The sequence below is a fragment of the Alligator sinensis genome, unplaced genomic scaffold (assembly GCF_000455745.1).
Source record: "Alligator sinensis unplaced genomic scaffold, ASM45574v1 scaffold108_1, whole genome shotgun sequence".
Classification (NCBI taxonomy): Eukaryota; Metazoa; Chordata; order Crocodylia; family Alligatoridae; genus Alligator; species Alligator sinensis.
The window spans coordinates 1781427-1798311 of NW_005842110.1; the positions used below are offsets into that span (position 1 = coordinate 1781427).

The 16885-nt window shown below is 44.9% G+C and overlaps 1 protein-coding gene across 1 annotated transcript in view; it reads left to right on the plus strand.

Moving 5' to 3' along the window:
• Window positions 1-9809: 9809 nt before the first annotated feature.
• Window positions 9810-16885, plus strand: part of LOC102386756 (transmembrane protein 151B-like) — a 43504-nt gene continuing 36428 nt past the window's right edge. The window contains exon 1 of the mRNA XM_025205322.1: window positions 9810-9902. Within this exon, the coding sequence (XP_025061107.1) occupies window positions 9810-9902 (93 nt within the window). The remainder of the gene's footprint in view (window positions 9903-16885) is intronic.

The following is a 16885-nucleotide window of genomic DNA, read 5'->3' on the forward strand; positions in this document are numbered from 1 at the left end:
GTGGTGGACGAGTCTGGAGTTGGGGCCTGAACATCCTACCAGGGTTCTCTAACAGGCAAATGGCTGAGCGCAGCTGTACCCTGGTACAGTCTGCTAGAGATATTTTAAGTCAACCTTCTGCTTTTAAAAATCCCACATCCATGCCCGTTCAAACATATGAATGGGGATTTGTGGATTTAAAAAAAACCCACAATATTTGCTTAGCTCTACCAATGCATCTGCCAAGCATTATGTTGGCTCCCAAGAATGAGTGTGGGATTTCCTCTTTGTTGTTTCTTTAATCGATTTCTTGTTGTTTTATCAGACAACAAGGAAATAATGCAAACCTTCAAAAGCTAAAGAGATTATTTCTAAAGTGGTCTATAACATGTATTCTCAATGCACTAAAATGGCTATTCCCCCAGCCACCCAGCATGAAAATAAAATCCAGTTAGAAAAGTGGTTTTATTCCGAATGCCAGCCCGCAGCTTTGATTCCTGATTGTTGACCCCCTTGGAAACTAGAAGGTGCTGTCAAGCATATTGGTTTCTTATGTCTTATACATTATAATTCAAGCATTACATCTGAAGAGTATTACAGGTGAAACTTACAGTTTGCACAGATGGCAAATGCAATACACATCAGTGCACGGAATGACTAATGGAAGAAATCTGGGAACTGACCATTAAAAGCCATGCTACTGACTGGCAAAATACCCTAGAGATGCTTCTAAAGTTGAGTTTCTCATGAGCTAGGAGGCTTTCCCTCATTGCTGGTGTTTTTGGACCTGTCTGTCAAAACTGTGGGCTATTTAGAAAACATGATTAGGTATTTTGTGGCTGATTTTGAAGGAACCCTGCTAAATGCCTAAGCCTGAAATGTTACATATTTTAAATGGTTGAAAGCTTCAGGCTTTCTCCTTATATCAGTTTATTCTCTTGGGGGATCTCTCAGAGAACTAATCATTTTGGAGGCACTCCAGGATTTCTCCCCATTCTCTTCTTGAGACTCTCTCCAAGAGTCCGCAAGATTTAAAGCCTTTAAAGGGTCCCAACTGAAAAAAAACTTCAGTTTGGACTGGCTCTCCACGAAGATGCTTGGGTAGAAGCCTGTTACACCCTCCAAGAGCAGAAGACCCCTGGCAGACCCTCTGATGGACCCTGACCCCCCCAGCATGGAGTTGGGAGGTAAGCAGGGACCACAGCAGGTAGGCAGGAGCAGTGGTGGGCGGCAGCTGAGTCAAGCTGAGGAGGGCTAAGCTCAAGAAGGTACAAAGAAGGGCCACTTGTATGATTAGGGGCCTGGAGAATAGGCCCTATGAGGAGAGACTCTGGGAACTGGGCCCATTCAGTCTGAGTAAGAGAAAGCAAAGAGGTGACTTGATAGCCACCTACAAGTACATTGGGGTGAGCATCAAGATCTAAGGGAACAACTTTTCAGGAAGGCACCTCAAGAGAGGATGAGGATCAATAGGCACAAGCTAAAAGAGGGAAAATTTAGACTGGACATGAGAAAAAACTTTTTTTCCGTAAGGGTTACCAGAATCTGGAACACACTCCCAGCAGAGGCAGTGCAGTCAAGATAAGTCTGGATAAGCACCTTGTTAAGCTTGTTCCAATAACTTCCTGCCCATGGCAGGGGACCAGACTTGATGATCTTTCAGGTACCTTCCGGTCCTTTGATTCTATGATTCTATGATTCTTTTCATCTTCTCTTGCATCATAGCAATTCTTGAGCTCACTGGGGTAATTAAGAGTCCTCAACACTGTTCCTTCCATAATCCATCAGAGTATACCACTCAGAGTATAAACCAGAGTGGTCTGAGAGGAGCCAATTTCTGCTGTGGTCTGAATCCAGGGAGCTGAGTAGCAAACGTAGATCCCCAGTGTGACAGCCTCAAAACTTAGTATTTAATGCTGTATGGCTCTGCTAATGTTATCAGTTCTGCTAAACATTTTGCCTCAGTTGCTCATTAGGCATGGCTGATTTAAGAGACCTGCTACAGTGGAGTGCAATCACACAAAGTGGACTACACTTGTTCATCTTTGAGAATACAGTGGGCTCATAGAATCATAGAAAGTTAGGGTTGGAAGAGACCTCAGGAGGTCATCTAGTCCAACCCCCTGCTCAAAACAGGACCAGCCCCAACTAGATAATTCCAAGTAAAACTTTGTCTGGCCAAGTTTTGAAAACCTACAAGGATGGAACTTCTACGACCTCTCTAGATAACCTGTTCCAGTGCTTTGCTACCCTCCTAGTGAGAAAAATCTTCCTAATACCTAACCTAAACTGCCCTTCCTGCAACTTGAGACCATTGCTCCTTGTTTTGTGATCTGCCACCACCGAGAACAGTCTAGCCCCATCCTCTTTCAAACCCCCTTCAGGTAGTTGAAGGCTGCTATTAAATCCCTTCTCAGTCTCCTCTTCTCTAGACTAAATGAGCCGAGTTCCTTCAGTCTTTCCTCGTAAGTCATGTCCCCCAGTCCCCTCACCATTTTTATCGCTCTCCACTGGATTCTCTCCAATTTGTCTAAATCCTTTCTGTAATGGGAGGCCCAAAACTGAACGCAATACTCCAAATGTGGCTTCACCAGTGCTGAATAAAGAGGAAAATCACTTCCCTTGGCCTACTGGCAACACACCTACCAATGCAGCCTAGTATGCCATTAGCTTTCTTGGCAACAAGGGCACACTGCTGGCTCATATTCAGCTTATTGTCCATTGTAACCTGCAGGTCCTTTTCTGCAAAGCTGCTGCCCAACCAGTCAGCCCCCAACCTGTACTGGTACATGGGATTGTTCCATCCTAAGTGCAGGACTTTGCACTTGTCCTTGTTGAACCTCATGACATTCCTTTTGGCCCAATCCTCCAATTTGTTTAGGTCACTCTGAATCCTAGCCCTACCCTCTAGCATATCTACTACTCCCCCCAGTTGTGATGGGCAACTGTGTCTCCTCCTCATGGGCACTCACCCATGGATACTTATAAGCCCCAAGACACCTTCCATTCCGCTTGACATGCATGTTAGTCTCCTTAGGGACAATGTGTGATACTGTGGACTCCAACAACAGTTAATTGGTGATGTGCATCTGTATCACTCATGCACATAATGCCATCACCCTGATTTCTGATACTAGAAAAGATAAGCAGCTGAATGCAAAACAACTGGCTAGAAACAAAAGCTAGACAACATGGAGGGGCTGGTAGGAAGCAAGACATTTGTTTCAGAAACGGCCAAAATTATACTATATGACCATGAATGGTATCTGCTGTCTATTCCTTTGCATGGTGCGCTGTCTCAGGATGCTGCTAGACTTTTTATTGCCTCATAACTGCCCAAATAACGATAGTAAATGCCTTTTTCCATTTTCTAGTGTGCAGGAAACACTTCTTTCCTGCTAGATGCAGACATAGCCATGATGATCTACATATTCCTCACATAAAAAATGAACTACCATTACACATTATACTTGAGAAGTAAAAGAAAGGTTATAGAGAAACTCCAGCAGGTTCAAAATTAGAATTAGGAAGACATTTTCCTTATAGCGTTGCAGTTGTGGGAGCAGCAGAGAACATAGTCCTTCTAACCACATGTTGCTTTAGTCTATGTAATTCTGTTAGAGCCCTGAATGCTCAGATGTCTGCAAGATTAAATCGTGCCTTTTAATCTCATTTTATTACTAAGGGATATTCTATTTAAAAAGTCTGTTTGGCAGTGAACTGCTCTGAAGTCTGGCATATTGCCTTCAAGAGAAATACAAGCAGCAGTCACTGCCCTGCTTTTCTTCCCATGGGACAGTCTTGGGAACACTCCAAGCTGCCAACTTGGCTTCAGGATGGTATAGGCCAGATGCTGTTTCTGCATTGGAAACCTTGAACCATGGTTATCCCTAGTGTAACTCCGCTGAGGTCAGTGGATGAATTTGCCCCTGATGTTTAGTTTGGGATGGTTTTTAGCTAGAGCATGCTGTATAATCCATATAATGAGCATCTCCCCGCTAAAATTAAAAACTGGGGATGAATATTCACTCTCTCAGACAGGTCCACTGGGTTTTGGTGCCTGGAGCCATGTGCCTGTAGAGCTATTCCTCTGGTGAGCCATTTTGTTTAGGAGCCCCATTTGTTACTAGCACTGTTGGCGCTGCTCAATTTTTTACATCCAGAAGCATTGATTTAGTTTTACTCAAATTGTTCTTGGTGCTCATAAAATATGTTTTGAGAGGCATGGGCCAGAGAGATGAAAGTGAAAGGAGAATCAGAGTTTGAGTAGATGTTAGAACCAAAGAAGGGTAGGCAAAGAAGAATGAGGAGATGGACTAGAAGTGTGTAGGGGGTGATGATGGAAGAAGAGAGGAGTGGCAGGGTGAAAGAGAAGGTAGCATTTCTATGACCAGTAAAGTGGGAAAGGTAAAAGGAAAGAGAAATGCAGATGCTGGAAGTGATAAAAGAGAGCATTCTACACCCTCCAAAATGGACAGGGAAAGTATCATTATGGACCTTAGTTCTCCCTGGGCAAAGGCTGCCCAGTCACTCAAAGTCTCAGATATACAGTCTTATTACAATCACTATTAAATTCTAAGCCAAAAAACTTGCAGTCACTGTCTTTTGCAAGGAAGATACCTTGTTGCCTGTCAACCAGACTGAAATCTCCAAGTTCATTTCATACAGGCCATTGAAAAACCGTTAGTGCACAACCCCATGATCTTATGCCCTTCCCAATTCTTTAAACTATAAAGCTCCTCACCATTCAGAATAGTTAATGTTGGGGTTGGAAAATCCCTTATCAGCGATGCATCGCTTATCATTGTCAGCCCATTAGAAAATAGAAACTTTGCAAACTAAGAGGGAATACTGTCTTTGTCCTCTTTTGCTCCAAAAAGGCAGCAAATCACAAGCAACCAGAGAATGTAATCCCTGTCCTGATAAATTATTTATGTCCCTCTTCAGCTTTTTACTTCCTAAAAGGATATCAAAGATCATTTTGTAAATGGTCCAGACAGATCCTCTTCGGCTGTGTCCACAATTTGATTCACAAATACTGCACTAAGTGATAATATTGAAGCTATGTCCTTTTCCTTTTACACTTTATAAAGTGTAAGTGACATGTTCCGGGTTATAGTCTCATGAGCAGATATAAGTTAAGGAAACTCCAATATCACCCAAATAGATTTTTTTTAACAACTAAGAAAATAAATAGCATATTCATTTCTACACTAGGGCCTGAGCCAAAGCCTATTGATGTCAAGGAAAAGACTCTCATTGACTTTAAGCAGCTATGAACCAGTTCCTATGGCAGACAACCATAAAGCAATTATCCTAGGATAATGTGACTTACTTAACATTTAACAACAATATCTCTCATCCAGCCTGATCCCAACATACCTATTTACATAAGTAACTGTATCACCCGTCCATATAAGACTTATTCTGCCCACTGCTGAAATCCAGCCACCTCCAGGGCAGAATTGGCAGATGTTTAACAGTGCCAGGAAAGTTCACACAGCTCTTCCAGGGAGGGATAATTTTAAGTGGTTATAATGTAATTACTCAGGTCGGCATTTCTCCAGGAAAGAATAGTAAAGACCCCTTTTTGATAAAGTGCTGCAGGAGCTCCAATAGTCATAAGTCATCAAGACCCCAATTTTCTGTCTCGTCTGCAAGACAGTCACACAAGCTCCCACATGCAGATTGACTTAGAACAGTGCAACAGCTTTGCAAATGTATCCCCAGTACAATCTAACTAAGGTATAAAACCATATGCTGCCTGATACATTGTGAAATGGCCCTCCCCATGCTTAGAGGAATATTTTAATTGACTCATGCTCTGTATTAATGCTCTCAGAAAAAACTGGGTTGTTTCTAACCTTACATTAACCATGGAGACAGATTGCACCAATCTCTTATTAGTCTGAAAAGTGGGAGCATCAGTGAAAATGCATTTTGCATTTTATTTTCCTAGTTTTATAAGAAGAGAGGGTAACTAGGCATTGAGCCCAGACAGTAGGAATTGAACTTTAGGGTAGAGCATGAGTTCTGTGTGTCTACCTGTGGTGTTTCTCACATTTTAGGTGCGTTCTCTCTGTCTCTCTCTCTCTATATACGCATAATTATAATTATTCATAACTAATGTCTGTTAGGAAAGAGGGAAAGGCTTATAAAGAACAAAAATAGCCCCTTCAGGCAGATAGCACCAGTGACACTGATCCTCTGTATTTATGGAACTGCAAAATGAGCTTCTTTGCATGGATTTTGCTGTACTGCCTAGAATTTAAGCTTTCATTTTTTCTGTCCCTTCTGGGTCAGAAGGCAACCTTGGTTACTTAAAGTAATGCAGTCAGTCTGCAGCCAGGGAGGCAGACACAAAGCACCAAGTGGAGATACTTTGCCTGTCCTCAAGCTTCATTATCAAATCAGTAACCCTCCTTTTCTCCTTTTAGACCTCAGTTCTGTTCTTTGTTCTTTAGGCTTTACTCATGCTTTGGTTCAAGTGCAACAACTAGTGTACTGACAGCACCTAATGATGTGCCAGGTACCCGAAGCCTATGCTCCCCCTAAACTGGGCTTAGGTTTGAAATCCCAACCCGCACTTCACCTCTCCTTAGCAGTCCTTGGAGTCAGCTGGAGGAATCATCCTCCAATGAGCCTGTTTAGAGTCAACATCTATTCAACAACAAATACTAAGGATCTGTGGAACTGAGTGAGTCAAAAGTTTCATGCTTTTGGTATGAAACTTGGTGCAGTCTTGGTGCAGTCTTGGATCAAGACTGCACCAAGCCACAATGGGTAGGTTATTGCTTAGTACAGGTGCATATTCAATACCTGTAGGCAAAGAATGGGTGGGGGACATTGAACAGCCTCATTCCTGATATCCATGGTAATGGGCTCCACTGTTTGAGTAGTTCTCATTCCCATTTGCCTGACCAGTTCAGGGTGATTTGATCTTTCCTCCTGCCTTCTGTCAGGCAACTTTCCACCTCACTTCATCTTTTTTCCTTCAGTGACCCTTGTACATTTAGTTTCTGCAAATGAACTTTTGGGCTCTCCCATATGATTCACTCAAAGTACCTCAACACACAGGTCTAATGGTTACGTGTTCCTTTAACCACAATACTTCTCACATCCCCAGGCAATTTTCCATACATCATTTTATATCACTATATATAACCAGTGAAAGAGTCTATACACATACACACACACCACGCACATGCCAGCCAAACCCCATTTTTGACCCCTCTACACAAGTGGTCAGAAACATCTTTTGGTGGCAGGCTGGAATGACAGCGCAGGTCCAAGGTGGCCCAGGCTAGGACCCAGCCTCTGCTGCCACTGCTTCCCTGCTGCCTGGCCATGACACAGGTGAAGCTCCCTGGCTATAGCAGAGCCAAGCCCCTAGCTGCCAAATGCCACTGAAGCCCCCACCACTGGAATGCTACCAAAGCCCCTGGTTCAATGGGCTAGCTCTGATAGATCTGCAGGCCAAATCTGGGCAATGGGGCATAGATTGTCAACCCTTGCTCTATACCATTTCCTGCAGCTGGCAGCTCTCATTTCCTTCCATGTGGTCTGCAGGAACAGAGCATGGCATTATAATTGTTTGTGTGCTACACCTACTTATATGTTTCCTCCATTGATAAGGCTGTGCTTTTCACACCTCCTCTCACAGACTGATGGGAGCAAAAACCAGGCTACTTTTCACCTGGACATCCAGCCAAACAAAGATCCTGCCAGGGAAGGAAAAGGTACCTGGGACTATAAAGCTATCAGGCATATATGCACTGCAGGACATATCCATCAGCTGTAGCTGTTATAGATTTCCATGGAGTTAATCAGACCTAGTTCTAGATAGGTCTCCCCCTCTTGGAAAATCCCTCCTGAGCTAAGGGTCCACCAAGGATAAAACAGTTCCACCTCATAGCTGTCCTTCCAGCAACATCTTTTTACAAGTAGAGGTAGCCTGAAGGTAGACTTTGACCCCAACTGAATGAATGCGCTTAAAACACTCCATTCAGTCAGATACCAACAAGTCTAAAAAACTCCAGCATGCTCTGGGCTCCCTGCTTTTTGTTATGCAAGCATATTCATGCACTAAGCTCCAGGATCTTCATGGCCATGTACTGTGACAGCAACCAGCTGCTTTAATCTGGTGTGGACTCTTGTTGAGCCTGGTGCAGTATTACAAAAAAAAGGGACATGAGAGGGCTGGAGTTGAGAATTCAGAAGCTAAGGCAGAAGCTGGGTATGCACTCACTCACCTCTTTGCAAGACTTTGAAAAGCATTTAGGGATATATCTCTCCAAAGCATAAGGGGAAAAACAGATCAAATGAGATGAATCTCACAAGGCAGAGAGGGTAATGAAACATGAAGCAAACATGCAGAGAGAAGATGGTGCAGCATAACATTCATGGTCCGCATGCGGGCAGGTAATGAATGAATGCACTGATCTCAGGATGCAGGGAGGGGGAAGAAATATTGACAGGGTGGAGAGTTTGCAGGAGGCTGTAGTTGTGGAGGGGGATTGGGATCTGTTGGAAATAAATGTGAACAAAAGAGAGGCTAAGGAATTGGGGAGGTTTGGAGAGGGGGAAGGGAGAAAGGAAAGAGAGAAAGAAGCTGATAAGGGCTTCATCTCCTTTGCAAATGTGTATTAGTGAAGAGAGAGGTGATGGACACTTAAGTGGTGTTGGCTAAGGAATGAAGTGCACTGGCCCTGGGAAGAAGGGAAGACCCATGCTGGGGCTTGTCTGTTTATTGTTGTGGGGGGGAGGTTTGTGACCCCCAAAGCCAGGCATGGGCTCTTCATGGAAAATATTTTAGTACCACTCTAAGCAACAGATGCTTTGTTCACCTCTGATCTCCTGGGCATCGAGGCAGCCTGGAACAGCTCGCACAGACACCCGGCAAGGACACAATGCAAAGGCTTGGGCTGAGTTTTCTACTCCCAAAGAGGACCAGGCTCTCCTCCCCTCACTCTGGGATGGACTAAAGGGGCTGGGAGGCACTGCGCACAGGGATGCTCTGCTGCCCAGCAGGACATGAGAAACAGCTACAACACCTACTTACTTTCTGTGCCACACTGACTTTGCACTGGGACGATTCCTTCACACTCCACGGTGGTTTCCAGGTGTCACATGAAGAAGTTCATTCTTTGTTATTTTTTTTTCTTCTGGGCATGCATTTAGGGCTTTGTTAGGAGCCTGCACAAGAGACACCCCCCCCCCCCCCCGAAGGATTTTACGGTGGGTCTTAGGGTGAAAGGTGTGAGCTGCTGTGGATAGGAAGAGTCCAAATTGGCAGGCACCAGCTCCACTGCAGAGTTGTGGACTGCAAAGGCTGAGGATTTATTGACAGGGCGCGCAGGCAGGGAGGCTGCACCGGCAGAGGGAGAGGGGCTGGTGCTATTGGCAAAGCAGCCCCTTCATCTCTGAGAGCTGCCTTTGTTCTCTCTGCTTTTTGATCCCTAAAGTTACCCATCAGCTGCAGGGTTTCACTCATTGCCAGGGACGCATTCCCGACCAGCTGGGAGGCACTTTTCCGAAGTGCAGCTTCTGGCTTCTGCTGCTAAGGTAGACTTGCAACATGAAGGGACAGTGAGTGACTTGAGCCCCCCCGCCTCTGGGGTGTGAAGTGCGGCGGTGGGGACCAGACAGAGATCCTGTAGCTCCTGCAGGACCAGAGAACTGCTCTGAAGACGGGGAGAAGCCTGCAGTGCCAAAGCTTCCTTCCAGGGGAAGAAACCCCATTGTTTTGCTGGGAGAAGGAACTTTGAAATCCCGTTGCCCCTGAGGTTTATTTTGCGTGCGGGGGGTTGAGCGCCCTGTAATGGCAAAGGATGTCTTCGGAGGCGGATACAGAACCAGCTGCTGAAACATCTGCAAATACCCCCCAGGAAAGAACACCTGCCTCTGCAGATGCTCGAGAGGAGGTGAGCAATCAAGGGCATGTATATCCGTCTGCGCGGGGAGGGCGGGGGGGGAGGTGTAGTGTGTGTGTCTGTAGTGTGTATGCGTGTGTGTCTGTGTGTGTATTCAGAGACAGCTCTGTGGATGGAAGCACATACTCACTGTGTGCAAACACAATAGGACAGTGAGCAGTAGGGTTTCCTAAATTGAACTCTGCAGGGGAAAACCGGACTGTATGCAGGACTCGATCACTTGCAGCATTTCGTGTTTACTAAGCTGAACCGACTCCAACAAACGTAGTCTTTGAGACTGAAACAAACATTAACCAAAAAACCCACAAAAACCAAAACCCAACCGAAGCCCCCTCAGTGCATTTCAGAGCCAGAAAAAGCAATCCCAGAGAACGTCATTAGCTGGCTCTGCTGAAATCTGCCCAACTCGATCTGTCTGATGCTGATTCTGAATGCAAAGGAGAGGGAATAAAATAAGTAAATGTGATGCAGCCCAGCTGAGTTTTTTTGCATTCCCATCGCTGTAGCAGTAACCAGTCCCTGGTATAAATGGACCAGTCGGTCAGGGAGATCTAATCTAATCCATCCCTGTACAGTAGACAATAGCCTCATCAACGCACAGCAGGTCCAGGGTGCAAGGCTCTCCCTATGACGGCATAGGATTTACCCACCACTACATCCCACAGGTCCAGGGAGCTGCGGATAGGGCTGTGTCCCCTCCCAGCAGAGCAACACAGGATCACTCACTGCTCTTTGGCAGACACTGGCTAGATCCAGGTGCTCGTTGATACATGGGATTCTCTTCAGCTCCATGGAGCAAGCCTGTGCTCTCATATAAGGAAGTCAGAAGTAGTGCTCTGCAGTTGTCTGGCTGACATGACAATTGATCTCTTTTCTAACCGTTGGCTGCTGCAGTTTCATGGACCAAATCAGTGTTTGCAGACAGAATCACAACCCAGCCTGCAAATGTTTCAGCACCTCTTGCTGTGATCGGACTTAACCCTGTATACCAGGCGGAACAAGCATTGCCAACTTTCATGCTTGCTGATCAGTTTGTGTTAAGCTTGTATATGTAATGGTGTGCTCTACATGAGTGCAGCAGATACCATTCTGGGGAGACACTAAAAACATGAAGGATCTATTAAAAAATTCCTAAAATTGGATGACAGAAAAACCCAAAGCCATACGCTATACCCTGGTGTTATTGTTGTTAGGACATGACAGTGACAGTGGCATGATTTATTTGGTGAGTGACATGCTGACCAGAAAGCTTAAAAAATAAGTATTTTAGTTTTAAGTGGAAATATGCATTCATATGATACGTGTCCGAATCCTGAAGTCATTTCTCTAACAGAACTCACCAAATTGTTAGGTGGGCAAAATTCTGACTGAATTTCAAGATTTGGCCTACACAGATGTTCCCAGATGATCTCTTCTACTTGATTTGTATGGCATTAGTGTTGACATAATATCAACTTTGGAGCCATTGGTTGAAACAGATTCAGTTGTATTTCTCAAGGGTTGTAAATGGGAGTGTCAGAGTATCCTTTGTTACAATAGGTTTGGGGCTAAGCAACCCCATATTTGAGACATTTAAATTTTTTCCACACTTAGTTCAGTATTTGTAGTACATTTTTTTGTTTCATAGGTTTGCCATCCACATTCTATTATACAAATCATGGAGGTAAACAAAGGTTTAAAGTAGTGTGAAGTTAAAAACAATTTTAAACACTCCCAGGAACACAGATAAGGTCATAAGTATTCAGGAGTAAAAAGGAACTCTAAAAATGAAAATGAGGGATATAAACTAGCAGTCACACTTCCAGAGGCTACTGGTAGTACTGATGAAGCTATGTCACTGGTCAACAGTCATGTCATCCTCTCCTTCAAAAACAGCAGCCTTTTCCAAGACTAAATTAAGTTCCAGTGTTGTTAGAGTAAAACGCAACAAAAGCCCAACACTTTTAAATAATATATAACATACGGTTGACATTTCTGCTCACGCTAAAACATTTTGTGTCAAAGGACAATGGTGTTTTCAATGTGTGGCTTCAAGTACTTCATCCTCATAGTCAATCTTTTTCAACCTGTCTGGCATAGTTTACCATTATATGTCTCCTCTTATTTCAGTATACATTTGTTGATATTACTAGAACTCCCTGATGTAATTAAGGCTGTGCAGAAGATCTGTAGATGGTCAGGGCTGGAAAGGACTTTTTGATTTATTTAGTCTATGTCCATGAACCACAGAAGGTTTTCTAAAATATTAATCTCACCATAAAAATGTCTAACCTATTCTTGAACACTTCTGAAGATGAGGGCAGTTGATCTCTGAACCACAGAAGGTTTTCTAAAATATTAATCTCACCATAAAAATGTCTAACTTATTCGTGAACACTTCTGAAGATGAGGGCAGTTGATCTCTGAACCGAGAAAGTTATGTCACGCTTGACTCATCCCCACTCTTAGTTTTTATTTCTAGTTCAATACAAATGTTTCTCTGTTTAATTTTAGATGATAACCCCTTGCCTTACTACTCTAATCTCATGTAATTTAGTCCTTTCCTCTCACCTCTGCCATCACCATGTAAGTACAGTTTCTGTGTAGAGTTCTCAGGGGGCATGTCTATACGTGCAAATAATCCAGGAGCAGTTTACTCTCGAGTGAACTACCGGAGAGTAAACTCTTCTAGGCACATGTTTACACATGCAGGGATGTGGGAGAAGATTTGATGCTCCTAGCAGGAGACTGCTCCCACTCCCTGTTAGCCCAGCAACGGGCCCCTGCAGCAGCAAGGGGAGCTCTAGGTTCCTCCTGCGTGCTAGCCCAGGGGCCAGAAGACAGCTGGCTCCTGGCAGGGGCTGAGACATTGCTCCGTGCCCCTGGGAACTGCCCGCTGCCAAGGTGGGCTCCACCACTGGAGCCTGGGTGGGTTCAATGTCCCCCTGCCCCGGCAGCAGGGAGCCCTCAGCTCCTGCCTTGTGATTGCAGGGCCCAGGCTGGGAGGTCCTTGTCTCCCAATGGTAGCGCCACAGTCCTGGGGCTGGCACTGGGAGATCCTTCTCTCCCAGCCTAAGTCCCGCAGTTGTGCGAGTTCTGCAGTTGTGGGACCCAGGCTGGGAGATCCTTATCTCCCATGGGCAGTCCTGGGGCGGGCCCTGGGAGATAAGGATCTCCCAGAACCAGCCCCGCAACCACAGAGCAGGGGCTGGGAGCTCCCTGCTTCCGGGGCAGGGGGACATTGTCCCCATCAGGGCTCTGGTGGCAGAGCTGCCCCAGCAGCAGGCAGCTCCTAGGAACAGGGAGCAATCTCCTGCCCCTTGCTGCCCAGCTGACCTGGAGCACATTTTCTCCTGGTCAGGCACTACTGCACAGTAAGTAATCTCAAGTAAATTTGCTTCTTGCATATGCAGGCGGCAAATTTACTTGTGATTAGAGTCAATTACTGTGCAGTAAGCATCTGCATGTGTAGACGCAGACATTTATTGCACAGTAATTAGCTCTACTGCATAGTAAAGCGTCTTGTGTAGACACATCCAGGCTTCCTCTTAAGTTCCTGCTAGTCCCTGGCTGTTTTCCTATTATTCATATAATTTATGGGTTCCATTATCATTATAAACCATACAAGAAAAGTCTTAATGGAAATTCTTTTTATTAACTCCCCCACTTCAAAAAACAAAGTACAAGTTTCTCTCATTGTATGTGAGTTCTGTATGTGCGATTTGTTATATGAGAGGTAAATTCACTCTTATGCAATCAGTGTGGCGGAAGCCTGCAATCAGCTGCTTATGCAGTGCATTGTGGGAATGACACGCACCAAAATATAGTCTCCTGCATGGATCTGCGCTCCTTGCTCATTGTCCGTGACATGTTTCTGTAGTTGCCATCCCCATTATGGCTTCTAAGTGTCCCGCTATCTTATTTCCTCCCCCTCTCCCTGGTCCACCAGTGATGTGGAGTCTGATACTGAAGACCCTTCACCACCCTCTCTTTACACCAACTAAACATTCACCACCACCCTGTACCTGTGTGTACCATCTGCTGTTGGCGAGTACCAGAATTGTCTCATAAAAGTAGTAGAAATTGGTCAGGGGGTCAGTACAGTCAAGGTCTTGGACTGTATCCCTATTGTTACATTGTAAAGTGGGTTTCCTTTATACAAATTCAAGTTATGCGCCATTTTCCAGGAATTCATATACAGCATAAAGCGAAGGAAACCTGTAAAATCCCAAGCTAGTAGCAGAATAGATGTTTGGAGCAGCTACTACTAAATACATGCTTTTTCAAACAAGACAGACAAACATCAGTTTCTTTTCTGGTTACCAATTCTGAAACTGATCCTGTACCATGAAGACCAACAGGAGCTTCACTGCTGATTTCAGTGTGTTGAGGGGCAAGCCCAAAAACATTAGACTATGATTCTGCATTTTGTCTGAGATACTGACAACCTCAGCAGCATGACCGGGATCTAAAATACTGCATTGTTTTAAGGATTAACAATGCCATTAAGTGTTGCAGATTTTTTTTTTTAAGAAATGACTCCTGAATCATCTTGTTTAGTCAAGGAGGAAGAAATTATTTTACAGTTATTTCAAAGGGGAACTTGATACATATGTGGATTATCTAACATATTTTTCCTTCTGATTTACCTTATTTCTTGACCATCTCCTTGCTAGGACCTTATATTAGCTTATAACATTGAAGTGCTAGCTGGCCATGTTTCTGCTGAGAGCCAGGCCCATTCCTGGTATAAATAGGTGACTTTCGTATAGACACACAGGCTTACACCATTTGAGGACCTGGTCCTAAATATCATCTCCCTTGTAAAAGCTTAATTGGAAATTTTGTTTCAGCAAATTAGATTTTATGAACAAACTAGTCATTTATATGCTTCCAAAGCTACATAATCACCAAGGAAAGCAGAAACCAGCAGGTAGCTGACATTTTGAAATATGTGTTTGTCTCATCTCTGCCTGCTGATTTTAAAAAGTGATTGTCCAAGGCTGTTCTCAACTTGTCTTTTGCATTTGAGAACTTAAATTGGGTGCAAAAACATTTAAGCTAAGCTGTCCAAATAAGAGAGAGAACTACAAGAAGCCGTTGGTGGATGCTACTGAAATCTGCCGCAAGCGGGCTGTGTGACACTCATAGATGTTACAGATAAAAGAGACTTCTAAGTCACCTTATCCATCTCTCACTGCCAGTGCAGGAACATGAACAGAGCTTATTTCAAAAAGTGCCATTTACAGTCATGACAGCTTCATTTAAAAACTTTGCTTGTTTGTGAGCTGCAGGCACTGTCACACACATATACCACACACTCTCCACCAGCATGTTGGGTGACACTTTCCTTTTGTATACTGATTTTTTACAGACATCACACACTTCCCCCCCCAAAAAACAAACAAACAAACAAACATGGTTTGGAAATTAGAGTGAGCATTATCTGTGAGAAAAACAGAAAGAGCAGTTTCTGCCAGTGTTGGGCAAGGAGCAGAACAATAAGCAGGCTCAGCTCTCCAGCTGCTGCTGCTCACTTACTACAAGAAAAGATCTTTGTTTCTTCATTCTGCCTTTCAAAAACAAGGTGCATAGGATGTGTTATATGCAAGAAAATATGGTACATAAATGGTCAATCCACCTAACACACTCTCCATAGGGGGGTTATTAGAATCCCAGTCTCCTGCTTTTTTAATGACTTATTATTTATGTATGTCACAACCTTCTTTCCAAACACATGTGGGCTTCTCAATCTCACTTAAACACTGCACTGATGTTAACAATCCTTTCACTGCTTTGGGAACATTAAGCATAAGGTCAACTCTTTTTTTCCCCAGAACTTTTTAGACCTGGCATCCTTGTGGTTCTCCCTAAATTGAGATTTGCCTGTGAACAAGATCATACTCATAGGTGGGAAGTTGGCCAGAAGGTGAGGAAATTAAACAAAGGTCACCTCATAGAGTTTGTGTGAGATCTCCCTTGCCAGAGGAAGGCTCACACGAACTTCATAGTAACTTGGGATGCCATTTCCCAAATATGCAGTGACAGAGACCCGGTCTAGCTGCACAGAAAGACCTTTTCTCCTGCTACCTTCCTGTCTTGCTCCTTCTCCTGAAGGAGATGTGCTGTCAAAGGATAAGCGGCTTAAATGAACACAAATTTTAAACCATGAAGAGAGAGGTAAGCACGGTCTCCAGAAAGCCATAGACTCATGCTGCAGCCCGTGACCAAAGAGGTTGCGTGGTCTGAGTTCTAGGCTGGACTTCTGGTGTGCAGCATTTGGGGGTCTCAGTGTCAGCGTGCTTGGTTGTAAATAGTTACTGTAAATACTTTCATAAGTAGAGCATCTAGATGCCCTTTTGCCCCAAGGAAGATGGCAGTCATAGTTTGGCACCAAGCCACAGAGACTTCCCTCTGTTTGGTTCCCCATAACATGTTTCATTTGATTGGGTGAGTGTTAGCCCCTGGGTTAGTATTATTCTAATATTATAAAAGCCTTAGTCTGTCTGTCCGTAACACTTTATTCACACTCTGATTGGTTGTCTGAAACAACCAGTCAGAGTGTGAGTGTTCAGACGGGAGCTGCACCACCGTGATTGTGGCAACGGAGTGGGGGCCAAAGCCAGGGGAGCTGGCCTCGCCCCCCTGCGGACTGAGGTGACAGGTGACAGATGGACAGGGGGTGGGAGGGGGAAGGGCCCAGCTCTGGCCTGAAGCAGCAGGGGGGGAGGGGGAGAGCGGGCACAGCCCTGGCCCAGCCCGGCCCAGCCCAGCCCGGCCCAAAGCGGTGAGGGGAGGTAGGGCCTGGCTCTGGCCCCAGCCCCGGCCCTGGCCCCAGCCTGAAGCGGTGGAGGTGAGGCAGGAAATGGCTCCCGGGGGGGAGGAGGGGATCAGTCAGGGCCTGACCCAGCCCTGGCCCGACCTGAAGTGGTGGAGGGGAAGGGAGAGGAGGGGGGGGAAAGGCCCCAGGCGGGGAGAGGGGGGACCAGCTCTGG